The sequence below is a fragment of the Synchiropus splendidus genome, chromosome 1 (genome assembly GCF_027744825.2).
Source record: "Synchiropus splendidus isolate RoL2022-P1 chromosome 1, RoL_Sspl_1.0, whole genome shotgun sequence".
In the NCBI taxonomy this organism is placed as follows: Eukaryota; Metazoa; Chordata; class Actinopteri; order Syngnathiformes; family Callionymidae; genus Synchiropus; species Synchiropus splendidus.
The window spans coordinates 14,297,835-14,324,668 of record NC_071334.1 but is presented as its reverse complement, the minus strand read 5'-3'; the positions used below and the strand labels follow the sequence as shown (position 1 = coordinate 14,324,668).

The window sequence follows — 26,834 nt, the reverse complement described above, 5'->3', positions numbered from 1 at the left end:
AGCCAGTTACGCAAGAGACTATTTTGGAACTTTGGTCGGAGTGTTGCATGAACATGATACGGGTGGGGTTATGATTGTTGGGTGACTGTTGTGCAGCCTTTGCCAAGGTAGTGGCTACAGTCTCGGGTTTTAGTGTGATAATGATTGCTCTTCAAATATTTCTCTCTGATGTCCTTTGTTTACAACTGGGTTATGTTTACAATAAATCCATTGCTTTTGTATTTTCAATTTAAAAAAAATGATTGTGTGCATACTAGACCCATAGGATTATACTCTTGTGTTCAACATTGCTTAACACAGTTGCAGTATATGCAGTGTTGCCCTCCTCCAGTCCTTTTTATCAACTTCACTATTTTTTGTCATGACCTTCTTCTGAGTCTGAAGCCCAGCCAGCTGAGTAAGCAAAGTAAGGAAGATGTAAAGGACTTGATGGCATCGTGTTGATGGCGTTGGGGGAGGATTCCAGCTCAGTGACCTCATCCATTCTCCCGCTTCTGGGAGAAAGTGAGCTCATGAGTGTCGTAAAGAAAGAAGCATTCATAGCCCTCATTGGTCAGAGCCACTGTAGCACACAATCCAATTTACTACACCGCCCCGCGTATAATGGGGGACCAAGAGACGGTGCACCCACTGTGTACCCATTTAATCTGAGGAGACAGACCGCATGTCTTAATAATGCTGCTGTTTAATCACAGGAAGCATTGGCGGTTCTGTTACGAGATCAACGGAATCTAGAAAGGATACTTGTTATGCAAGGGTGAGTTGAGTGTGGACGAATGAATAACATCACCTTTTGACTGAAACTTCCAAATAATTATCACTAAAAAGATTTTGCATAGATAGGTCAAAATTCACAAAAAGACATTTTTCTCAATATAATGAAAATGCCATCAGAGATATAGCAGCAGGGATGTGTAAATAGCACTGTTTCTCTTTTCGAAATGAGGTTTGATATAAGGCCAAGATGTAATCTCTCCACCTGGTCCTGGATCAGCTCATGGACTTTGCTCAACTGGAAGTTCCTCAACTGATTCCTCTCTCTGTTCTTTGGAAATGGCAGCACCGACAGTGGAAATCCATTTCTTACTTTCCTTACTCGTGCTAATGACATAGAGGTAGTGTTTACGTTCTTTTTAGTTTTGAGAACATACTGCAACCCACGATCTGGGGGTTCATTGGTACTGTTATTTATTTATTTCATAAATCATATCATAAATCACAGTACTGCCACAAAAGCCTTTTTTTTTATCCAATGGCAAGATGTGTCCATATATAAGGGTGGAAGGAACCTATTTTATAGATCATTATAAAAGAACCAAACCACAGTCTTAGTGTGGTTAAGTCGGAAAACGTGAAAATTATGACGGAAACCTCACTCTCTGCCTTGTCACAGGTGAAGGTCAACCAAAAACCAAGCATGTTGGTTACATTTCTGTGCTCTCGCATTTCTAAAAAAACAAAAACAAAAAAAAACCCATGTACACAGGCAAAAGAACTGGTTTAATACAAAGATGTGCTCAGTCAAAAGAACTGGTTTAATATAAAGATGTGATCAGATACATCAGAACGTACAGCAGTTTAAGAAAAACTCAGTGATGTGGAAATCTGCAGATTAATAATTCAGCAGTCGTGCTCCCTCCGGCTGACGTTCTTCATTTGTTCCTCCCATGCAGATTTCGACAGTTTTAAAAGACAGAAAGTGGCGAGCTGCTGTGAGCGAGTGAGAGGGTCTAGTGTTGACAGCAGGCTTGTCCTCCGGGACTGAAGCCCCTCCTCCTCTTTACTCACTCGGCTGACTCCTCACTCACACATTTGCCGTCAGCCGTCTGCGGGACTCGGCTCGGATTTAAGCGCTCCTATCCCTGAAAAGCAGTTTTTAATCGTTTCTTTTCCGCCATGGACCACAAAGCGTGAGCGCAACACAAGTTTCTTGTTGTTATCAACATGAATAAATCCACAATAAAGCAGCATCCAAAGTGGCTGAAGGACTGAAGCAGGCTGGTGAGTAACAGGAGCAATTGACTCATAATTTGATGTTCTAAATTCTAACTTTTTTTTTGCGTTTAAATCTAGTTTATATAAATCTACAACGTCCCAAAAAGATGTGTTTCCAGTCTGCATGTTCTGTAATCGCAGCCTTGGGCAAAGTTCAGTTGCCAGATGTGATTGTTGCACGTGTTACACAAAAGAAGCGCCTCTTCCCATCTGTTTGTGTTGTTGAATGTCCCCTGTAGCGTGGGCTAATTGTGCATTTGTTGCACACCTAGAAGCCATTTGGATTCATCCTCTCATAATGATATTCTCCAGGTTGCACCTCTCCATCCCTCCCATCTGGAAGACTGATTTCAAACTAAAATCATGTCCTTGTATGCCCCTGCAGCCCCTGCTCTCCCTCCGGCACACGTAGTTTGGAAGTTATGGCCAAGTGGCTGAAAGACTACCTGAGTTTTGGCAGCAGGAAGGTTCCTCCTACGCCGCCCACACCGGACTACACAGAGAGCGAGATCCTTAAAGCGTACAGACTCCAGAGGGATCTGGATTTTGAAGATCCATATGAAGACGCAGAGAACAGGACCAGGTGTGAGTCTGGGACTTCAGACCCTGTGACCCCTATCTATGGGTCTCCCATGAAGACCTCATCATTGGATATGAAGTCTCCCAAACACAGACTGATCAAAGTGGAATCACAAGAATTGGGGCGCACCAAGATTCTCCTGAGTGCAATCTCCTTAGAGGACCCACAAGAACCAGTAAGAATTCCTTTTTTTCTTCTTCCTATGAGTGTAAAGAAGCACTACCTGGTGCTGTTATAAATTCCTTAAGTGCGAGCGCTTCATTGATCCGAACGACTGGAAATGAGTGCCACAAATTCACATGGAAATCATGAATCACATTAGATCTCATGCGCACCATAAATTTGCTGTGATGGATGGAAGGAGGAATAATTGATGACTAGAGCAGACCATTGAATCAGAGAGGGTCACACTCCCATGGGTTTATGTCCTTCCATTAATAATAAATGGGGTTTGGTTTTGCAAGCTGGGAAACCAAGCTGTGGGGGCCACAGACATCCAGTACAGTAGTAATGCTTTGGAGGCCCCTGGGAAGTGTAACTCATGGCACAAGGGGATTTCAGATGTGCACCACCGGCCAAAACTCTGACAGAAACATCACTTGGGCCTTAAAAGTGGATGGAACGACTTTACGAGGAAGAAGCCTGGCCTTTCATTCAGCGGAGTAAGGAAGAAGTGTGTCGTCATTTTACTGTTTTTATCCTTGGCAAAATTGTGTTGACCACTTAGATACATTTTTTTTTTAAATGAACTCTCTTTGTACTTTTACAACCAAGAGCACATCTCCTTCATGGAGACTTTTTTAAGGGAGGTAAGATCGACTTTAATGTCTGGGCAACTAGTATCACAGTGTTGCTTCAGTCGGAAAACAAGCAGCATAATAGATCACCAATTTGTTCTACTTGTTATTAAGAGCAACCGCTGTACAGTGTGGTGTGTAGCCCTGCATCATGAACACTTGCCCCATGGTACCACTAAATAAGATGCTAGGCCTCCTTTCTTTTCCAATAGTTTATTTTTCCTAGGTTTGTAAGTAGTTAGAGCTGCTGTTCCTTGTCTATACTTTATCTGTTGGCTGTAAACAAAGACAAAGGGCAGCCTGAAACTGCCAGATCAGGGTCTTCTCTCTCTCTGTCACGTTTCACATTGTTTTGCATTTGCGGGTCACAAACTGCTCATTACTGCACACTAGCTTGTGTAGTAGTAATGCAAAGTTGTTGACTTCCTCAGGCCAAAAACCGTGTAACCGCTAACCCTAACTAATCCTCACTTTTATACATAGAATCAGGTTTCATTATCACTGATCTGTTCTCTGATAGAAAAAAAGCATGGTTATGCACGCCATGCTTTGAGGTCATGAAGTCTGAGCTACATCAGTTGCTCTCCACTCTCTATAATTTCCCAGGGCTCTGTGGGAACATCCTGGCTCTAATTAACATTGCAGATGCCTGTACATCGATGGAGAACCTGTTACATAGTCAGCATGGGATTAGAATGCAATTTTCAGAGGGTGTTTCAACGGTCGATGGAAAGCACGCCTCCATGAAGTAATTTCCTTTGTCAGAGAGACGTTGGAAGACTGTGTGTGAGTGAGTGTGTGTATGTGTGAGACCATATGGCCGTCTGTGTATCTGTCAGTTTGCCAGGTGACCACTGTTTAGTCTGCGGGAGAACAAAGGCTTTTTAATGGGCCAACTTGTACTTTTCCCGACAACAAACTGTTAGCAATATTACAGTTTGTTATTTTGTTTATAGCACAATACCCTTTGATTTTCATCTCCCACAAACAACAGCAGCTTGCATGTGTTCCATGGTATAATCTTTGCTTTTGCAATTAGACACCTCGCATTTTTCCACAAAAAAAAATAGATATAAAAAAAAAATCAAATAAATGAGAAACGCTTCACAATTCAATGGGTGGACTCTGAGTGAAAAAATGTGTCTTCTCAACTAGGTGGTGCCATCTGCCCCGCTGGCAGGGGACACAGATTATTCGGACCCCTTTGACGCTCGCCTGGAACATCGTCAAGAGCCTGATTTGGGTTATGTTCCGTCAGAGAACAATGGCTACATGGAGCCATATGAGGCCCAGAGAGTCATTACAGGTGGGTGGGCTCCGAAATATTAAGCATTTCATTGGTTTCTTATCAATCATACAGTATAGAAAACCATATTGTTTCTTTTTGTTGCACTGATATCCAGCCTTGATTAGAAAAAAATTAAGTGTAAAAAAATCCAAATGTATTCATAGTTCTGTATTGCATCACTATACAGAGCAATATTGTAAACTTAATTTTAAGCCAAAAACTCATACACGCAGTAAAAATGAATCCATTTATCCAACGCTGTAGACAAAAGACATTGAAACAAGTGTTTGAGCCTTCAGCTAGAGCGATCTGACAACCCACTCTCCTGTATTTTTAGTAGACCCGCCAGTCTCTCACAATGCCCCTTCAGAGTCTCAGACTCTCCCTCCACCCTCTCTCTTGCATCGTCTAGCTCACATCTATCGTTCTCCATTTGTCTGTGCCGCGGTAACATCTCTGTCTGCCTCTCACCCAGTGCTCTTCCTCCTCGCTGTCCCACTCATTTAGTGTAAATGCTTCCCCCTCCCCTCCACTTTCCCCATTTCTCTATCTGGCTTCATCTGGAGGGCTCTCTCCGGCCCCAAGGGGAGCCTGGCTGCCGCTGTAATCTGTCTTTCAGCAAACGTCGTGCCCCGTCTCGCTACCCGTTGTCACTTCAGCTGCTTTTTTGGTGGTCAAATCAAGTTGATCATCTGAGGATTAGATGAGAACGGCGTCTTTTCTTCGCCCTGTCATAATCACCTCCAGGAAAATCTTCCCAGACAAAGACAGGACGGTGCACATGGGACATCAGATTCCCAGCGGTGATGGCTGAATATTTGTCCCATTGTCACAGCTCTTTATTATCTTTGAATTGAACCCCGCTCTGCCTTATTGGTTTCTTGCCTTCCATCTGCTGTTGTGCCGACACCTGTGGCGGTTGATGTCACCCACCTCTTTAGCCATTTACCCTTTTCTGCCCTCTTCCTGTTGGAACAATCGTAGCACTATTTCACACACTCTAGATTTCTGCCGTCATCTTTTTCATCTCTGTGTGATCCAAGCCCAGGTAGAGCTGCCTTTTAACCCACTGTTCTTCTGTCTCTGTGACTTAACATCAAGTGCTGACAAATCTCCCCCATAGCCCTCATCCTCCTGCTCCTCACCAATCATCTCCTCCTCCCACCATGCTTTTACTCCTCCTCTCTGTTTTCTCCCCACCTTCTTCTATTCAGCCGCAGGGCCTTCCCAAGGGTTTCCACTCAGTCGCTATGGTGACGACAGAGCCGCCCAGTAGCAACGTCTTGTCATGTGAAGGTTAAAGTTTGCCCCAGCCTTTCCTCAGTCAGCCGTTCTATTTTGCCCTACAAGGTTCGCCCCTTACCTCGTTTTAAAAGCTGGAGGCTGTGGATATAAAAGATGCCGACTCCTCTGTTTTCCTCCTCATATCTCCCTCCTGTTAGCCACCTGTTTTCATTAAAGGCTACATTTTTGAGGCCAGCATATCCAAGCAATATTACTAATTGCTGTTTCTGCCGCTTTGAGAAATCTATTTTCAATTCACAAATCTGATTTGCAAGCTTTTGAAATCTTTCTCTCAGAATTGAATCACCACAGCCAAGAAAGATCTGCTCTCTAAAACCTGCTGAGAAAGTAATGAAAATGTCAATAGGAGAAGAGGGTCGCTGTTGTGAGCTTTTCTAGGTTGCTGCTGTGATTCGGATGAGCAAGACGATGGGGGTGGGTCTGCCACGATGTGTGCCTCAGCACCAAGCCCAGGGCAGAGTGGAGCGCCCCCCCTCCCTGGATGAAATTCAGAGCCTGTGGCAAGCTGTGCAAACATCATTTGTCCTTCTCCTCTAATTCTAGTCATGTCAGAACTCAACAGGCGTGTTTTATTTTCTGGAACAGAATAATTTCCCTCTTGTCTGCAGGGGAAGCCGCCAGCAAATAGAAATGTTTACGGCGATCAATTTAACATGACACACCTGACAAACTCATTGTTTGCACTTCGTGATGTTTTTACACAAGTCTGAATAATTCTTCATAATAGAGCTGCAGAGAGGCCCAGGAAGTGGGAGAACGCAAGCAGCGGTGCAATTGTACGACACTCCGTACGAAGATGAAAGAGGCCGACGCTTGGGCTTTTTGTACGGAGATCCTCAGGAGGAAGGGAAGGAGAGCAGCAGGTTGCCACAAGATGATGAGAGACCAGCTGATGAGTATGACCAACCCTGGGAATGGAAGAAAGACCACATCTCCAAAGCTTTTGCCGGTAAGATGAGAACCCTTCATGCTTTCTGCTGATTGTATGTTTTCAAGTATGTCATGTGGGGAGGCAATCAGAGCTGCTAGTTTGATCTAGTTTATGTGTTTTTTTCCCATTAATATTCTATTAGAATTTGAATTGTCGACGTGTTAGCGGCGACAATACAAGCAATTTTCTATGAATCAAAGCTGCATCTGCTCTACGCCCGCTACTTTTACAAAAGAGAAATATAGCACTTCTGTGGCGAGGACGTATCAGTTTAGTGACCTGGAGATCATGTGGTTCTCAGACTTTATTGGCCTGCAACCGTCAGATCTTTTAGCGTTAGCATCTCTAAATTTCAGGCTGTCAGGCTGAATTATTCTTTTCCAGATATTGTTGCAAGTACTACTTGTACTACTCAGATAAACCCATCTTACCTCACCTTCTTGTGTCTGATGAAAATCAATTCGGAAGAATTACGGAGCCGCAGGGGCAGAGCAGGGCTTTCTCATTATCCCACCAAGACATTGTGTCTCGAATAATAAGGTTGTACAAATAACATTAATGTCCACAGACACGTACCTGCATTATCATTGATTATATTATGCACTGTTGTATGCACAAAGGGCTAAAAGATTTACAGAGGAGTGTCCCACTGCCAGGATGGAGAGACAAGCTAGGATTTATTTCAGAGGGTCTCCCCCCACTGTACCTGAAGATCCAACATTTTAACAGCTAAGACAAAAGCAAACCTGCAAAATGGCCTAACTTCAGCCTACATTAGATTAGATTAGATTAGATTAGATTAGATTAGATATCCTTGTCACAATTTTAAAGTGAGTTCTTAGGTTTAGTTGCAGGTTCTATTCTTTCTGCTGCAGACTGCGTTATTAACAGAAGAAAACGCCTTTGAAAAACATGTTTCTCAAGCTAAAGGCTGGTAGTGACATTAAAACAACCAACATTCATTGATCAGCAAGCTAAACGCTTGAAGCTTGGATTAAACTATTGCACAAGCCACAGCTAATAACAAAACAACCAACGTTAATGCAGTAACAGTTTAGTTTAGATGATGAATGGTAGCGTTACTAACCTGCTGGAATTACTTGTGAAGGCTTGCCACCAAGGCATCGGTATCATGCCAAATTAGTATTGTATCGAGATACAGCATTTGAATATCAATACTTTTCTGGGTATCAATATTTTTGACGACAATTCAGGTGCATCATGACAGGATACCTCCTTGCAGAGGTCTTTTTCCTGTTCTTCTTATTATCTGTGTAGTGTTGAGCCCCTTTGTTTGGGACACTGTCAGGTTTGTCAAAATTTTGACAAATGAAATATGGCTCTCCCAACTCATATATGAGGTGAGATTTATTCTGTAAAAGAACGAGGCGAAGCGACCGCTTGGCAGTCTTGAGCGGATCTTTTTATTTAAATCACATTCACCGGTGTTACTGTGGAAAAATAGGGCGACCTATTTTCTGTACAAGGCATCCCCACCTGGTTGCAGCAATACAACAATTCCTTTATAATGCATATATATTTCTATATTATTAAAGGCCAGGGTTTTTAATACCAATTAAAATGAAATAGTGGTGCCCATTTTTAAAGGTTAGTCTGGCCTAAAGCCTAAAGAACTGCTGATAATAATTTTCCACATTCCTCTGTATCGACTCTGACCTTTAATACATCATCTGCCTGCCTTCATCACAGCCAGAAACCTCATTGGAGGATCTGCTGAGGACCGTGACCTTCACTGCCAAAGCTTCAGATTCACATTAACGTTCCCATCTCACTCCAGCCGAACAATTTAAACATGCTATGGCGCATATTGATTTCTTACACTGCCACGCATGATGTGCCACAGTCACAACATCTGTGAAGATCATTAGAGCTGACAGCGATGCATCTCTATAAGCGTGAGAGCAGCTCCATACTGAAGCACGCCAGGAATGGAAGGGTGCCTTTTTCCCGTCAGTTATCGCCAGTATTTCTTTCCAATAATTGGCTTTGCATGATTTTTTTTTCCCATCTTGCCCTGGCAGCACGAGCCTCAATTCATCCGATTTTATTTCATCCTCCAAATATAATTGGAAGGAGACACTGAAGTGTAATGAAGAGCGAGGAGAGCCAGTGGAGGGTCAGTGAGGAGTAGATAAGGAGAAGGCCAAATCGGCCTGATTGACCTGCATCAGTAGCACCAAGGTCAAGGTGAGGGGATAATAAATCACACCAGCCTCAGCTATGCTCCCCTTCCTCGAGCGCCGCAGTAGCTCCACCTCAAAAGCAGCCCACCAGTTTCAGTTAATTACATGTTCACATGCGCGTGACTGATCTGGGGCTAATAAGAGAATCTTGCTGGACTCACAGCAGCCTGATTGTATTCACTCCTTGCTCAGACACAAATCTGCTTAATAAGGTGCAAAATAGCGAGTCTCACTAAAGGATGTGACAAAAGTCTCTTTGTTTCAAAGGTAATTGTATCATGTTCTGCTGTTCCACTGGTATGGTGTGCTCATGCAGCTCCGCCACAAAAGAGAAAATCCCTCCTCCAGCTGTCTGACCCCTTGTTTTTTTTTTTTGTCCATTCGGAGCTGGCACGCTGTCTGTCTGAGCAGACCAAAAGCACTGATGTGTAAACACACAAACAGTTTTTCCATTCGCACATTTTAATCCATATCCCCAACACACACAAGTGTACATGCCACTTGTGGGGGTCGCGATGCAAGGGATGCGCATGGAGCCAAGGAGAGTGATCAGATGGATGAGAAGGATGGGAAAGTGACCACACAAAAGAGACGTGCCTTCAAGGTCGGGGTATTTTTTTGTGTTTATGTTTCGGAGAGGAGGAGCTAAAGGAGAGAAATTATGGTCTGGGTGTTGCGGAGAGGTGAGACAGGAGGGGGGGGAGTCATGGCCATTGTAGGGGTGTGCAATCAGTCATCCGCTGGCACAGGCACACTCTCACACACATATACACACAGCAGCGCAGCACCATTGACAGAGCTGTCGCCGCTGCTCTCCCTCCCTGTGGATGTGACACACTCACTCAGATAACCTGCTACAGGGGTCAAAGGACAGCTGTAGAAGCCCCACAGCTCTGCAGTCATCATCACTTTTCACTTCACATACTGTACACACTTCTAGTCCAGAGGAGGCTTTACAGTCTCTCATTATCAGCAGGCATATAGCTGAGTAGTGAGGATGCTTGTGTGCGTGCATGTGTGTAGACTTCATGTCTTGTATTCATTAAAGCACTTCTGCAGAGAAGAACCTGCATTGTATTTTTGGCAGCCTGCTCCGCCACAGTCAACAGTGCATGCTTCATTAGCTGCTGAGTATATTTTCAAATGTTGGCTACGCTCACAATGTGATTCATTTTCCAAGGAATTATTCAGAGTATAGTAAAATAAGCCATTTGTTTCTTTGTTGCTGTACATCTAGGCACAGTTCTCAGCGGATTTTAATTGGTTTCATGAATGGAAGACAATATATAGTGTATGTGTTTCCACTAAAGATTCACCTTCTTCACCTTATGACCTTGAAACACTGTTGCGTCCAGTGGTAAGTTAGCTGCAAATCAAGTCCCGTGAGCTTGGCACTGAAAGTGGGCTGTATTTCATCATGCGTTAATGTGCAGGAGTGTCGAGTGGACTGGTCTGTTGAGAGGCCAGGTTTAGGACATGCAGTCTCCACAACGGTGTCACAAATGGTGTTATGAGTGATTGAAGTTTGAGTAATACGGCACCTTCAGGATATTTGGAGAAATGTGGACACCTCTGTGTTCTGGACAGAAAAAGTTGTAGATGAGTGACGTAAACAAATTGTGTCAGGTGTTGGATGTTTGCAGCGGGAACTAGGCCTGTACTGTACTATTATATACTGTACAGTACTATACTGGTGAATAGCCCAAATAAACTTGAACCAAACATGAACAGGAGAGGCAGCGCGATAGTGAAAAAGCAACAGATTCAGAGACTTCAAGTCAGAACATGTTTGCTTCATGGTCCACGCAAAAGTAGAGAGGTGACAATGCAAATGTAGGATTTGGCATCTTACACTAATAAAGAAATATGTATTATGTATTTTTATAGTATTTCAATGGAGTTACTATTTCATATGAGGAAGTAAATATATTGTTTTGAGGTTTGGCTGGAAGGACACTTATACAGCAGGACACCATAAAGATGGCACAACATTAAAGAAAATGTGCAGAAAACTGTGAACCACAATGTTGCAGATATGTCACCTTCTATCATGTCAGTCAACGACAGTTATATCGTGAAGCTCTCTTGAACAACTGTCGGACACAAAGGACCTCTCGTCTGGTGGGTTTTAATTACTACATTAGCAAGCCGGTGGCCGCGACAGCCCCGATCAAATTACAACACTCATTAATTCCTGGTAGTCAATAGACAGCACGGCACTGAGATTAGCTCCTGGCACCAATTTCCCAGCCACTGGAAGCTACCATCTCATTAGTTCGCCCAGTGCTAAACTTAATGACCTGATGAGTGTTTGTTTTCGCTGCTTGAGATTATTTTTATTCTTCTGTGTGGGTCTCGTTGTCTTGTGGTTCGGGCGGTGGGCTCAGAGGAGCAAATTAAAACGAAGACTGAGATTGAAAGACATTTACAGCCGCAGCAATTACTGCTAAGATGCTGTTGAGAAAATCTCTTACCTTCTTTTGTTTCAGCGCAGCTGTTCATCTGGATGCCATGTAAGTGAAGCCCATAGAATTTGTCACCAAAGAAGACTGTGCATGGATCTAGACTGCTTTTTTACACACATCTGAAAATATGCTTTGATTTACCAAGAGGCACAGATTGATGCACATCGTTGTGGAGCTGTTAACTATGTGCTTCCACCGTGTAACTAGCATTATGAGGTGGAGAGTTGGTGGAGGGTGCCGGTGTTTGCCCAGCATTGCTGGAGTAGGTGAAAGCAAACTACTATGGGTGATGACTGTCTCACTCGCACGGATGAGGAAAGTACTTTTGTTCCCTGATGAACTCTACAAACTAATTTGATGCTGGCAGCCTCAAGTTTTTTTTTAACTCACTGCAAGAAGTGAACTTCAGCAGGAGTCAGTGTTGGTGGCGATGAGGAGAAGTCGCCCCACGGTGTACACCAGTGTATAGATTTGTTCTCATCTGCTCAGGACTGTCATGTTGTGACAGGCTTGGGTCAGACTCCTGACAGAGGACTTGTTTGTCAGGGTGTGTAGTTGCACAAGCTCTCACACATGAGGGCTGACTCTAGGAGCGTGTGGATCTTTATTTATGTTCCTCGCTGCACGGTGACAAACATCCGGCAGAGAGAAAAAAGGGAAAATGAGATTTCCATTTCCGCTGTGATAGTGCCGCGCTAGGCCACTCTAAGTCGGCCCCGAGGGCGCCAGACCAGCCTCTTCATCAATTTAGTGGCACAGTGGAAGGACTCTTGTCACGCTCTCTCACATTCACTCAGGCTTCCCTTCTCTATGTCACATTTCCCTCTCCTGCTCTCTCTTCCAAATCGGTCCCCACTGTTCTTTCTCCTCAACAATGTGCTGTCACCAACGTTAATGAAAAGCTGTGTCCTTTGTGATTTTCTCCCTGAGACCAATGTGAGAGTCAGGCGGAGAGGATGGAAGCAAAGCAGAGCACAACAAAGGGAGCAGAGGAATATCAGAATATAATGCACAATCTATTCACCAAAGAAAGAAAAATGAATACAGCTGGTTCATATAAAGGTGCAAACATTGGATATTAAATATTGTCTATTAGAATATTGAATGATTTAGAAACTGCTTGCATTGATGGAATTAATTACTGTAAAGGGATATGTAGGCAAGATTCTGAGGGTGTCGTTCAGGCTATTAGCTGGGTTTTTGAAACAGGGCATCCAAAACGTTTTTATTAATAATAATAATAAAAATATTTTTAGAATGATTCTTTCCCTTACGACACGTCATTGTAAGGTAAGCATGCAGTCGTATCAGCTGTGAGGGTCTTTCGAAACTTTCATAACCACAGCATCCATTCATTCAAACAATACATATGTAAAGGCTTGTCGCTCGATTAAATAAATAGAACTACTCCAATTTTGATCCCTGTTACACTATTTTGCTCTCATTCTGAATGGGCTGTGTGCTTGTCCGCTTGCCGCTGGGATGCGGGATGGCGGGGAGAGCATCGCCAAATAGTCCTCCAATTAGAAAGCAAAGAGTTAGTCTTGTGAACGATTGTTTAAAGTTTGGAACTTATCCGTGGTTTCCTCCTGTCATCAGCGTCAGACATGCCATTGACAGCTGCGCGCTTCCATGCTGCGAGTGTCACAAGATTACGGCAGTGAACAAATATGGCAACCACGATGGCCAAAATACGGTTGTGAAATTACCGGGCGGAGACACAATTAAATGTAAACCAGTGAGATGACACTACGGGCATTATACAGGCACTAATAATACATTTAAGGCGTCCTGCTGAGGAAACAGTGCGTCCGGTTTTGAGTACTGGACGGCATCCATTTTTTCATGTTTTGTTTGGCGTCCACTGGACGCCCATGACGTTCTCTAGCTAAAAGCATGGTGTCGTTATTGTTACCTCTGGCGAGGAGGTTACATGATCGGTAGTGTTTATCTGCGTTCAACTAGTAGCATACTTCATAAAAAATGTTCATGTGCTGTTGATGATGGAACAATGATCAGGTGATGACGTATTGGTGGTGTTGTACGGTGGATTTAAGATGGTTGCCATTCACTTTTTTGGTACATTCACACCAAACACAATGTATGCATTTCACACAAATTCAGTGCAGTACTTTGTGTGACAGCGTCCAGTGCTCAAATTGAAAATCTGAACTTCGATGGCGAGTCACACCGCATTAGCCTATTAAAGGCCAGATTTCATGGTGACAAACGCAGCTAAGGGAACATTTATCAATGTTCCCTTCGCTGCGTTTGTCATGGTGACAAAGAAGCAAATTTAAAGAGAATCTTTTAGTAGCAGTTGCTGGCAAGCCTATGCTGTACAACCCCAAATAACCCTTCTTCCAGACGCGTCCTTGTGTTTCTGGTGAGTGTTTACTAGCACTAGCTCGAGGTGTGGTTTTTAAATTGCATTCGGTGTGAACCTACCCTTAGGCTTCTCATTGCTGCTGCTAGTTATAGTTTGCACTTTCACCCCTGCAGCCCACTTTAATCTTTAATGTTTTTATGGAGTACCATAATTTACAGACTAGACTACAAGCCACGCCCACTTACCATGCATCATGCCTCGAGTATTATTAGACTTGTCACATCAGACCAATAAAATCACTGCCATTTTATTAACATTTACGCATTCTCACGTTTCTGCGGCTGCTCCAGTTTTTCTGGAGCTCGACACTGAAGCCATTTTTGGGGGCGGAGCTCCTGCAACACCGGAGCAGTGGCATCACACGCATTGAGTGCTTTAACCTGTCAAGAGCCATGCTTTTCTTGAGTTTTACTTTTTGCAATTTGGGGTAGAAATTACATAGAAGGAGCAATAACTGAACATTGTCTTGTAAGGAAAGTTGTTCTTGCAAACAAGGAAGAACGTCCTTGTTTGTTATTGCTACTGTTAATAAAATATGTCCCATACAAAGACTTTATTGTACATATTGTATGTTCGCTGGAATCATTCTCAAAATTAGAATTTTCTATCTTGTTGTGTGTGCTGTGTCTTTGCACATGCATGCGTTACTTCCATCTTTTTTCTCATTGATTTGGCTCGAATTTTGTTTATCACAACAAGGTGGTGCCTGTAATTTATTTGCTTGCCCATGAAAATCAATGTATTAGCTGCATCATTGAATAAAGCGCAGGGTACAGAGCATGAGAAAGAAGTAATGGCTTATAGCCTGGGATATATGATACTGAAAATTGATTTTGAAATGTCGTAGGAAACACAGATGGTTTAAAGAAAAGATGAATGGTAGCAATGGAACTGTGGTCAGGACTCCTAGAAGAATAAAATAGAAAAAATGGTTCTGATAGTGGTGTTTACCCAGCAGCAGGTGTGGATGCTCTGAGGACTGGAGCAATAGAGGCAGATGCCTTCCTCTATAGCCTTTGGGAATCTGGTCTTTTGTTTTTACCTTCTCAATCATCAGCTCTCAGTAACAGCTGCTGTCTTATCTGTCAATCAAAACATGTTCTCCCGACCTCCCCCTCGGATAATTTCTTGTAATCATTCGCAGGTAGTCGAGGCGCCGTGTGGGATTTTGGCAGACCCCAAATTGCGTAAATTGCCGTCATCAAGCTCCTCTTTCAAAAGTGGGAACCATTTTAGATGGACACCGTTTTGAGATGAAGTCTATAATGTTTGATGTATGTGGGGTGCAACGCTGGTGATTACAAGCACTTACGCATGCCACTGCCTCTTTGTTCTCAAAGCGTTATTCTGCCTCATTGTCTGGCGCTGCAGAACAAAGAGCAGCCCTAGATGCGCTCAGTCAGACACATCCACAGGTTCCCCATGTGAAGTGAATGTGAGCCAGATGTTCTCCAGTGCACTGACTCAGTTCTTTGTCAGAAGCATGAGTTGAAACAAGGTCTGTTTCTCTTGTGACGACCGCCAGAGTGAGTCTCGCTGACAGATCTGGAGTTGAATACACTTAAGACTAAAGGTTTCCGGCTGAGAGGCGAAATCAGCTCAGTTTGCTGTTACTCAGCAGTTGTCTGTGCAGAAGGCTCCATTTGTCTTCTTTATAGAATGAGTTTCCCGGTTTGTTTGACATGCTGTTGCTTCTAAGTACCAAAAACAGGACTGACCAGCTTCGCCTGGAAGTTAGGATGACGTGTGGGAATGAAATGAAGGGAGGAGCAGCGTCTCTTCTATTGTTGGAGCTTATTGTCTTACTGAATCAGCCAGACGCTTCCCAGTATTGCTTATCTCTTTAAGCCAATATGGTGAAGCAGAATACTATTCTGTCATCACTCGGGATCATCTTAAGTCATAGTAATTGTCCTTGATATCATGACTTACTTATTCACCCACTCATCTTTAACTTTTAAGCCATGTTGGAATAGTCACATTGGTGCAGAGGCCATGCCTGCTGCACTTATCCTGAGACTATTTTGAGGCCAGGATTGTCTTAAAAGTTGCCCAAAGTGAAGGTGACGTCCTCATTGGATGTTTAAAGCAGCAGAACGTCTCAACCCCTTCAAGTCTGAATGAACTACTCTTTGTAAATGCAATAGATGTTAACGCCCCTCCATAAGGAATGTAATATTGTGGAAAACTATGATACATGAGTCACAGTATTTATAATAATAATAATATGATAATATGATATAATAGAATAATATGATTTTCAATGGTCAGCAATTCAACCAGGATATAATCAGAAAGAAGAAATACAAGTAACATCAGACTTACGACCTGCTCGAGTTATGTCCACCCGTACTCAGTACACAGCCAAAGATGCTTATTTTTTTTATTCAATGTCTGGAACCACCGCATGTAGCAGCTCAGTTACGGCAGCACAGTATCCAAGCATCTCACTCTCACACATTGATCTACCACTACAGTTGTAACTATAACCCTTGTGTCGGCTATTTTGAATGGCATTCGACTTCCGTCCAATCTGACTCACGACCGGTTGGTCGGAACCGATCCCGGTTGTAAATCGGATGTTACGTGTACTGTTTTCATTTGGTGAATACAAAAGAATCGAAATGAAATTCTGTTTTTATATACAAAGAACGTTATGCAGAACAGTGTTTGACCCGGTTGTCATGGCCGGGTCAGACACCGGCGCCATCTTCTAACGTTCCAGATGGTACCAGTTCTACCAGCTTCTTCACCTCGCCAGTGAAGAAGCGCCTAAATGGACATACAGTCTTCAGGCTGTGAATGTTAAATAATATGTTTGATATCTATGCTCCACATTTTTGAAATGTCATCTATCATCATTACTGTACAGCAGGGTGTAGCTCATTTCTCATCCGGAATAAGCCGTCTTCCTGTCACTGTATTTACTTCTACTCGCGTCCCTCCTCCATTCATCTCTGTATTTGGCGCCACCATGTAATCCAGTCTCATTGAGAGGTGTGAAATTGGAGGTGGCAGCAGGTGCAGATTGAGCAGGCCGGCCACTCTGGCATTTTTCAGTGTTCACGTGGCAGACGTTCGTGTCCGCGCCGTGCCAAACAACACTTTGTCGCTGGCTTCAGCGGGGACTCGGCCCACTCCAGATCGGGCCATTGTACAGTGCCACGCATCAATAATTCACACAGAGCCAGCGAAAGTGGCAAAGTGTGTCTGCCTGCTTAATTATTAACCGCGGGTGGAGGGAGGCTTGCTCATACAGCCGGGTCTCCCTTCTAAATGCCTGTTGAAATGGTCTTTGATGTTGCCGACCTGAGGGGGTCTTTGCAAGTGTCAGCTCATAAACTATCTGACTATTTGTTGTGTAATCTGAGTTGGAACTACAGAGTGTGAATGCAGCAAAAGAGTGGAGATAATATTGAAGATAATAAGACGTGTTTTTGTTCTCTGCATGCACCTTTCCGTTGACCTGCTCCTCAGTTTAGACCACGCAGCGTCAACATAACACTGCCGGAATAATGAACCAAAGTTTTGTGGTCGTTTTTTTTTTTTTTTTCTGGATCATCTGCCCAACTTGTCGGAGTAAGTTCGCTGACACAGCTCTGCCATGCTATAGCTGGATCGCTGATGTAAGAAGTGACTTTAGCCACGCAGTACTGCGCTGTTGTTTCTGCTACATTTCCAGCACTTCATCACTGACCCAGTTTTTAAACCACATGGGTTCATGGTTTACTCTGGTCTTATGGAAAATAGATGCAGACACTGGTGTCTGCTCAGTTGTATAGCAAACCACCACAAAATGTGTGTCTGTCTAGAATGTGCTGTTTCACAGTCATGCAACACTCAACCGCCAGTTGCTTGACTGTTGCTGTTTCCATACCCACTCTGGAGTTTTACTATTATAGTGGGCCTCTTTCCAGAGATGATAGTTAAGTTGAAGACTTGTGATGGTATGTTGTTTACATCCTGGGCATGACTTGAAGAGCGAGTCATTATAGCTGATTTGTTTTCAAGGTTTTTGCTGTTATTTATTATCAAACCAGGTATATTTCATTTCTTTTTGTGGATATTATGTGTGAAGGTTTTTATCATTGTCATGAAGCAGAGGAGTCATCGATTATGAACCTCATGATACTGCCTAGAATAGAATAGAATAGCCTTTATTGTCCTTGTTCAGTGTACGAGATTTGAGCACTACTCCTGGGTTTCAATATGGCAATGTGTAATATGGCAAAATACTGACTGAGGAAAAATCACTTAAAATTGAAAGGACAAATTATGTCAGAACCATTTACCTCAATATAGCTGCCTTTTCATTTTTAGTTTACACTTAAAAATAAGTGTGTAGTTTCTCATTAAACTTCTGTCACTAAAGGTGCAAAATAATTATTAATCTTGTTTTTCCTTTGACATTGAACTGCAAGAGAAACTTGTGTGCATCTCATACCTTGACTGAAAATGTATTTTTTGAATGGACCAAAATGAGACACAATATATAGTCGAATGTTATCACTTAAATACTAAAATATGTGGGAAAAATGGACAGTAAGAGATGAATCATTGATATTCTATTAGCAGTCGAAGTAGCCCGATATATTGTGGTGTCGATATTTTTCATTCCTCTAGTCATTTTTAGCCTTTTAATTCGCAGTAATTTGAATTCTGTTTGACTACTTGAATAATGATTTTTCTTCCCGGTTAATTATTTAATAAATTTTGGAACATTCAGGACCACTGCTCATCAGTACCATAAAGGTGTTGTTCAAGAGAGGTGACTTGTTTTTTTTTTCTCCCATGATGAGATGGATGCCATTAGGATTCTTGGTTTTATGGTCTGTATTTGTGTGGTGCAGCTGTTGATATGTGGTGAGAGTGTTGAGCTTCCATTTGTTCCTCTCCTTGAATGTGACCTCTGTTTTACATTGCTGTGATCAAGATCATTGCAGAAGGAGGAAAAAGGAAACCCTCACCCAAAGATAATGTCTATTAAAACAGTGGTTCCAAACCAAAAGTGTAGTCTAATAGTAGATTTTAATAAAACATTTGACTCTTCTGTTAAAGCTGCTTCTGTTGCTCTGCATTATGGGCTCCTGACCAGTCAAGTATGATCATAATGTGGATCAAAGGTGGGAAGCAGGCATCGAGTTTGACATGTTAGGGAGACTTGTGAATTGAGAAAACATTTCCACAGTCAGAGCCATTTAAAAATGGTGCATTATGAGTTTTCACCTGTGCGAGACCTTCATGCTGAACAAAGCTCCTACAAAGAAACAACTAGTGTGTTTGATACAAAGAGTCACTTGTTTCATCCAGGCGGAACTGAGATGCTCACTTTCACGCAAAATAATTGGGGCCCCTGGATTCGCGCCCTGATACCCCCCCATAACATCGTCAACATCTCACTTTTCTTCTCACATTCTGGCTTCAAATTTCAGTCTCACTTCCTAATTATCACCACCTCTCTTACGTATCGTCTTTCGGTGAACCCATCTGCTGTGTTCTCACTCTGCCGGCCTCTTCTCTCTCACCCGCCCCTCCCCGTTAGAAATGAGAGACATGCCGGAGTTGCCCTGGCCCGCCCCGGTGGGTCAGCTGGAGGAGGAGCCCCCAGTCAGAGAGCAAGGTGACCCCTCACCCAAAAACATGGCCCCCTGCCCGGCTTGCTTTTGTCATCCTAAAGACAAACACCCACATCTACCCTGACCTTTGTGGCCACTTCTGTCGTCCACCAGCTGTTCCACTTTCACCCGAACCCTCCTCCAGTGGTCCACATCTGTACCACCTGCACCTGCTGCTGCCTGTTGATCCTTCACATATCCGTATTTTAGCATCCCTTCCTTGCTTCTTGACATAATGGCTCTTCATTCAATTTCATCAGATCAGTGTTCAGTTCAACTTTTCCTCTTTTATCTGAGTTGCAAAATACTCAATGACTACTTTTACTTGAGTAACAAAAAGTTACGTTGAGCAATGTTTAATCTGCGATGGGAATGGTTATCACCTAAAGCAGCAGAGTGTAGGTGTTTTATTATGCACATACTGGGAGAGTCGTGAGTCTGATGCAGTAGACGCCAATTTAACCACTAAACTGTTCCTAGGGGAAACATGAAAGTCTAGACAATGCCAGCGCTGCTTTTAATAGGCTATTAGGAACTCAACCTACTGTCTCACTCTCATAGTTAAAATGCTCCTGTCCAACTGGGACTGTGAAACCAAATGGTCTTCTCTCTCAACAGTGCAGTTTGATGCCACAGAATGGGATCGGTCTTCGTCACCTACAGAGAGACTCCGCCCCCTGTGTTCCAGGTCCAGCCCACTGGCAGGAGGTGGGATGAAGTATCGAATGCAGCATGATGCGACGAACATTGTGGGAGAGAGAGTGGACGCCTCGCTGCCTCTGGAAAACCAAGTGTAAGCATGCAGTTCACAGGAAAATATTCTCCCGAGCAGGATCGGTTTACTATGTAGGAGCTTGGAAAAGCTCTAAAACCATTTTAAGAAAGATTTATGCAGACACATCACAGTATTGATATATTAAAATTGGGTGCTCTTTCTCAGGTGGTACCATGGCGCCTTGTCCCGTTCAGATGCAGAGTCTCTGCTCACGTTGTGTAAGGAGTGTAGTTACCTGGTGAGGAGCAGCCAGAACAACCGCTCCAACTACTCTTTATCACTACGGTAGGAGACTCTCACACACACGTCAGCGTGCTTGTCTTCCCACTGCGTGACACTTGAAAATGTGCCACGTGTGTGTGAATCCTCCTGAGTGTCTGATTCCATGTGCTGCTCTCCACACCTCTCCATCTGTCTCTCCCTCCCTCCATCAACCTTAACTGACTCCTCCGCTCCGTTCGTTTGCGTCTCCCAAAGATGCTTATCTGGTCAAATCTCTCGTTTGTAATTACGACCACGGTCCATTTTGAACAGTGCTGGGCCCTCATTATCCCTCTGTCCTTTCTGAGTCCTTGGCCCCGCTCTGTGGCCCCTGGTGGACCCCCTTAGTGGTAATGGAGAAGGTAGAGCACACTTGAGTGCGCGGCGCATCCTCCTCCCCATAATCAGTAATGAATATGAATTGCCTTCTGTAGACCACACAAGAAGGGAGGGAAGGAGGGAAAGCGAGGCTCCGCCAGACACTGCGTTGTGCTGACATGCAAACAAGCTCATATATTACTCATTTACATGCAAAGTAGCTGAGACACACTGACACACACGCTTGCTTGCAGATGCTGGTTTAAGCATCAAGGTCAAGTTATTTTGGCTAAAAATCAATATGTGTCTAAAAGCATAAATAAGTGCTTAGTTAAGCGTTAAAATATTTGAAGTCTCATTCGATGGAGTTTGTTTACTCTTTGCAGCTTAACAATTTGAACCAGCAGCTCTTGTAAAAACAAAAATAAATAGCGTAAATGAGTTTTTATTCCTCGTAAAGTTCTATTGTCCTGCCAGGCTGTGTAAATTGTTTCGTGTGGGAGGCATAAAATGCAACACAAGTAACAATTACATCTCCATTTAACTCTCGGATCATTGTTATATCGAAAACAATTCTGGAAAGCCATGGTGCTAAAGGGGTTCATTCACATGGAGAAACTTGTTTTCTGTCTCTCAGTTTCAAAAAAGTGCTCCTCAAAAATGGAGTGATGTCAGGTTTCTATCTATCTACACTAGACCTGGGCAAAGTGCAGCCTGGGGGCCATATGTGGCCCTTTGCCTGTGTTTTTGCAGCCCTCATGGGGTCAGACTAAAAGTGATAAGTTGTCATTTTCTGTCATTTTTTTAAAAATCCTGTGTCCGTTTTAGCCAGTACTAGTTGAACAGTAAATGCAACACATTCATGACTACATTCATTTCTTCTTTTCATTTGTCAGTATAGTATTATCCTCAAAATTCGTTGAAAGAAAATTCAACATATAATTTGAAATAAATTGCCTTTTCATCTTTGATGTTTGGTCCGTAGCTTTATTGTGATTTCTATTCATTTAAGATGCATGTGAAAGGATTTTTTATAGGTTTCATACCATATTTACACTTGTCCTTGCTTCCATGTGGTATGGTTCATTTCGCTCTGTTACTTAAGATTTTTCTCTTACTACGTTTTGCAGTCATCGCTGCCTTTCTTTTGGCATGATGGCCCCTCACAACAGTCACAGTTTATAATGTGGCCCCCTTTAACTTCTCATCTCTGATCTACACAAATCTCCACCTCACCCCTCAACCTATAAAGATGAATTAAGCCAATGTAGTACACAAGCCTGGCCTATAGGTGGCATTGTCATTTTTTAGCAGTGAACAAAGACGGTGGCATCGCACGCTTTAGAAAAACTTTGGCGCTAAACTAGCGTAACAACACAAATGTGGAGCAATATTACTTATTTCTCGCATCACTATTGGCTACGAATTGACAGACACGTGTGTGTCATTCCTGTCATTCCATATGTTTACTTTTAACAGATGTGTGGCGCTACAAAGTTCGCTTCTGGTTCAAGAAAATCAGCGCTGGGGTTGAGATGTTTTTTGAGGGGTTTCTCTGTTGAGCATGCGCTTCTTGACTGTTTTGTTGTGTTGTTTCATTGTTTTCTGCTCATTTTAATGGAAGAGTAGTTCAACAGTTTGTGTCTGCTGTTATTGTCGTGAAGTAATGACTTATGGGGAGAAAAGGTTGTGGGTCACATCTGTTAAGACAGAGACACAGATACCGGCGTTTTCTAATTTAGCAGTGATTTTAGCTGCTGCATATTGCAACTGTTGCATTGCATCGTGGGACGTGAGTTGTGAGATTTCTTCACATGTTGTGGTACATATTAGCACTACATTTCAGTTGTACTGTTTCTATTTTATGTGCCAAAAATAAAAGACACGTCTGACCTATATTTTATTAGGATGTACTGTTCATAAGTCATGGATATTTTTCAAAATGAATGCAGGTAGTAATTCATATTGTGTGAGTCTGAAGTGATGCCAAACTGCATCACAGATGAGTCAGACAGGTTCAAAATGATGCTGTGTGTGTTAATATTGATGATGATGATGGAAGCATGTAGTGTGAGCTCACATATGGAGCGACCTAAAAACTAAAGTGTGGCTGATGAGAGCCGATGTCATCTCTGCTCTGAAGCGTGTGGCTCTCAGTTGTCGGGGGGTGAAGGGATGATTATGGTCCTGGCCAGTGTTGGTGCTTATCCAGTGACAGTTGTGGTGACCAGTTCCAGCCCTTGTCTGTGCCTTTGCTGCTATAATTAGACCGACGTGAGGACTCGCTGGCTCGCTCTTAAAGGGGACGCTCAGTTGTAGCAGGTTTCATCTGATAGTAGGAGAAACCTCTGTTGTTTTGATGCTTCACTGTGTTTAGTTTTCCCTGCTGGTGCGCTGACACTAGGTGTCAGTTATACCACCTACATGACAGAGCTCCAAGCCCTGATGTATAGAAGCCCATTCCCAACAGGCAAAAAAAAAAAATGATGGGAATGGGCAAAAAAAAAAGAAAATGTGTTCAGCGTCTAAGTTGTGTTCATGGAGCTCCACGTTTCTTCCCCTGTCTAGTTTGAGTATTACTTTCTGGTTGCAATTCACTCTCTTTCAAGTGAATTTGGCATCAGTTTTTATATTTCACTAGTCAATAATTAAGCCACGAGCATTTTGCTAATGAGGAGTTGGTTCTTCCAACAGCACCTGATCTCAACCTTTTTTTCACCTGTATTTGTCATTTATTTATTTTTTTGGCCGGTGACTCTTTTTATTTTAGTTTTTTTTTTTTTTTACATGGATGTAATGGGCTTCTACACTACTGATGTGAGCTGTGTCCATAGGGTGAGCAGGATTGTTAGTTATTACGTTAGTTACCTATGTGAGTGAAGGATGTCAAACAAAATACTCACAAAAGAATAAAATGTGAGTTCTACTTTGTCACAGCACACATCCAATTATGAGCAACTTTTATGTGATTTGTTAAAGATTCTGACTGATGATCCAAGACTTTCGAAGTGACTTTGTGTACTTTGTATTTGCATTGCCCAGATATTTCATAAAACACTCTTGAACTTGATGTGAAACTTGATGTGAAGACTGCCACTTCAGCATCATAACTTTGACACACTAGTCACAACTCCCCCCCTCGATCAATAAAATCTACCACTTTTTACCTTTCAGTATAGATACCCATAGTTCAGCCTTTGGTCGATTCTGAGCCATTAAGTAGAAACTTGTCACACGAGAAGTTGTTACTAATGTTAATGAATGAAAACTGCTTTATAGCGATAGCTGTTGTGCACAACTACTTTGGCTTTAAAACGTAAAGTCTAAGGGAAAGTCAAGTTAAAAATAATTAGCTATGATAATACACCTTGTTCGACAAGGAGACACATTTACAGGATGTGTTTTTCATTGATTCAGAGTTTCTACTTCCTGTTTCCATTCGGGGAAATCTTAGATTGCGTACTCGTGATGGTGAGGACTTCCCGACTTGGAAATCCTACATCATGTGACGTAACTGGGAACTTCCCATTCACACCCATTCCTCCTATTTGCCATCTGGCTTCGCTTTGGAGTTCTTGGAGTGGAGACATTTCCTGCAACTAAATAAAAGAACAATGGTTCTTGAATAGCTCTCTGCTGTAGTGGACTCTGTGCTTGAAAGGGTTAATCCTGCTTGGTCCCGGACTGTTTTGGTCTACTCTGGGATTGTATGTGACACTTTTCATGACTTAAAATTTGTCAGTGTGGGCAGGTGTCTTCCTATGACTGATCTTAGATCGGAATCATTTATTTACCTCAATATCTTCCATGTTATTATTTTTATTTATGTGTATTTGAAAGCTGATGGTTTTTTGTTTTCCTCCATTTTGTGCCGAGGCTGCTCTGTTATCTCCGTGTTATTACAGAACCATCCATCCATCTCGGCGTCCTCAGCAGTGCACGTTACATCTTAAATAAAGAACAGGAAGAAGATGCCAGCATAAATCCTGCCTGTGATTTCCTCTGTGTCAAGAGACATGTTTTATGAGCTCCACTTTTCATGTTCGCTCTTCTCCGTTTCCTCCCTCATGTCCTCCTGCTCCGCTGAAATTCCGACTCATGTTTGCTTTCCCTTTTAGGAGCTGCCAAGGCTTCATGCACATGAAGTTCACACAGTGCAAGGATGGCAAGTACGTGCTGGGACAGAACAGCCCGCCCTTTGACACCATCCCAGAGGTCATCCACTTCTACACCACCCACAAGCTTCCAATCAGAGGAGCCGAGCACTTGTCCCTGCTCTTCCCGGTGCTGGTGCAGACACTCTGAATAAACCAAAAACTTGATTTGGACCTCGACAGCATCACAGTGGACAGACACTTGAATGTTTCCGCAGGTGCGAGCCACCGATACCCCCTTCTTGTTTTTTTCATTTCACATCAACAGGAACTTTTACAACGATGCAATAATCTCTTCTTCCATGCCAAGGAGGTTTTCTGTATCAGGACTGTCTGGACTCAGCAGCAATTGGTTTAACTCCTCAGCAACACTGGCTCCTGGTGTGGGTGAAAACCTTTAAAGGTTCTATTTTGGTGACTCATATTTTCCATCTTTGTACCGGAGTGTGTAGATGCAATTGTATTGTGAAGAAATTTGTCTTTAGAGAACAATATTTTGGATCAGTTGAGTAACAAGCTTTGTGCTGCTTGATAATCGTAACTCATAAACATAAGTTGTATCAGTGTTTGTGATGAGTTTGCTTGTGTGTGCATCGATGGACCAGTTTGTAGAAGTCAATGCTGCCGACGTCTGTCCACTGACTCTGAGAACTCAGCAACCTCGATTTGTGTGAATTTTGTCACATTGAAAATAAATATTTGTGTGCAGCTTGTGGACTTTTTCTGATCCACCCCTCAATTGAACTTGTGTGGCAAAAAATGGAGTAAGGAATACAAATGTATTTATATAGCAGCAGGCTCTCGTAGCTACTGTGCTTGGCTGAGATGACAATGAGTGATGAACAGTAGAAGGTAAAAGGAAAAAGACACCCAATGTGATGTTGATGATCAAGTAGGGCTGGGTGATGAATTAAAAATAAACTGCGTATGACTTTGAGAGCTTCTTTCCTACGTGAAACTGCTGCCTTTTTTTATTTTCCTCCTCCATGATTCTCTCACTAGTTTCACACAGCGCTTTATCGCTATTGACTGCCATCAGAGTAGCCAATCGAAAACACGTTTAATATTTGAGGCAGTAAACTTTCATTTTCCGCGCATACTAGTAGCCATGAGCAGCACTGTTCTGAGACTAAGCTGCTCAGTCTCACTCCTCTGAGGATGTAGGCACTGGACCTTCAGAGTAAAACACCCAGCAGCAAAACTGCAAGCAAAGATTTGACATCATGCACTTTTTACGATTCTCCGACATGTCTTGTCTTTATTTTGAAGTGAGAAACTGACTTCTAATTTTAGTGACGTTTTAGGATGTGAAGCAGCTATTTTTGTGGTTAAAAAAATGTGCTTTTGGTCAAATCAGCTGAAATATTCTAGCAGGACAAGCATGTTTAGTTCTTTGTTGCCAAACTATTGAGTCTGGAAATGAAATGCAGAAGACTGCTCTTCCATATTTCCTCAATGTTGCAGCGAAGCCCACCTGTCAGTAGTGATACAAAGGGTCTAGTGCTCAGTGAAAATTAAGTTTTAAATTGTCATATTTTCTACATGTAATAGCTGTCATTTACATTGAGTGAAGGAGCTCATGACATCACTCTCTCTTCATGGAGCAGTTGTTTCTACCGAGATGAAGATGTAGCGGTGGATATTGAAGTTATGTCAACATAAATATCATGCTACTGTCGTCTTGAGTCGAGCCAAGCAGAGACAGCAGGGAGAGAGTGAATGCTGAAGATTTGAATAAACAAGTTGTTTTTCTGGTA

At 42.8% G+C, this 26,834-nt stretch overlaps 1 protein-coding gene across 2 annotated transcripts; it reads left to right on the top strand.

The window, feature by feature from the left end:
- The first annotated feature begins 1,734 nt into the window (after positions 1 to 1,734).
- On the top strand, positions 1,735 to 26,834 carry shdb (Src homology 2 domain containing transforming protein D, b). Of its 2 annotated transcripts, XM_053853483.1 has the most exons (8): positions 1,735 to 2,001; positions 2,381 to 2,750; positions 4,528 to 4,678; positions 6,693 to 6,914; positions 19,497 to 19,574; positions 20,188 to 20,362; positions 20,510 to 20,629; positions 25,042 to 26,834. In XM_053853483.1, exons 2-8 carry the CDS (start codon positions 2,418 to 2,420, stop codon positions 25,226 to 25,228), a joined length of 1,266 nt encoding a protein of 421 aa, XP_053709458.1. In that variant the 5' UTR covers positions 1,735 to 2,001; positions 2,381 to 2,417; the 3' UTR covers positions 25,229 to 26,834. The 2 variants fall into 2 exon arrangements, with proteins under 2 accessions (XP_053709458.1, XP_053709459.1); XM_053853484.1 differs by lacking the exon at positions 19,497 to 19,574 and having other exon boundaries at positions 1,740 to 2,001.

Coding starts and splice junctions, on each gene's coding strand:
- shdb (XM_053853483.1), top strand. CDS start 2,418: ATGGCCAAGTGGCTGAAAGACTACCTGAGTTTTGGCAGCAGGAAGGTT. Junction 2,751..4,527: donor TAGAGGACCCACAAGAACCA/GTAAGAATTCCT, acceptor CTTCTCAACTAG/GTGGTGCCATCTGCCCCGCT. Junction 20,363..20,509: donor CTGCCTCTGGAAAACCAAGT/GTAAGCATGCAG, acceptor GCTCTTTCTCAG/GTGGTACCATGGCGCCTTGT.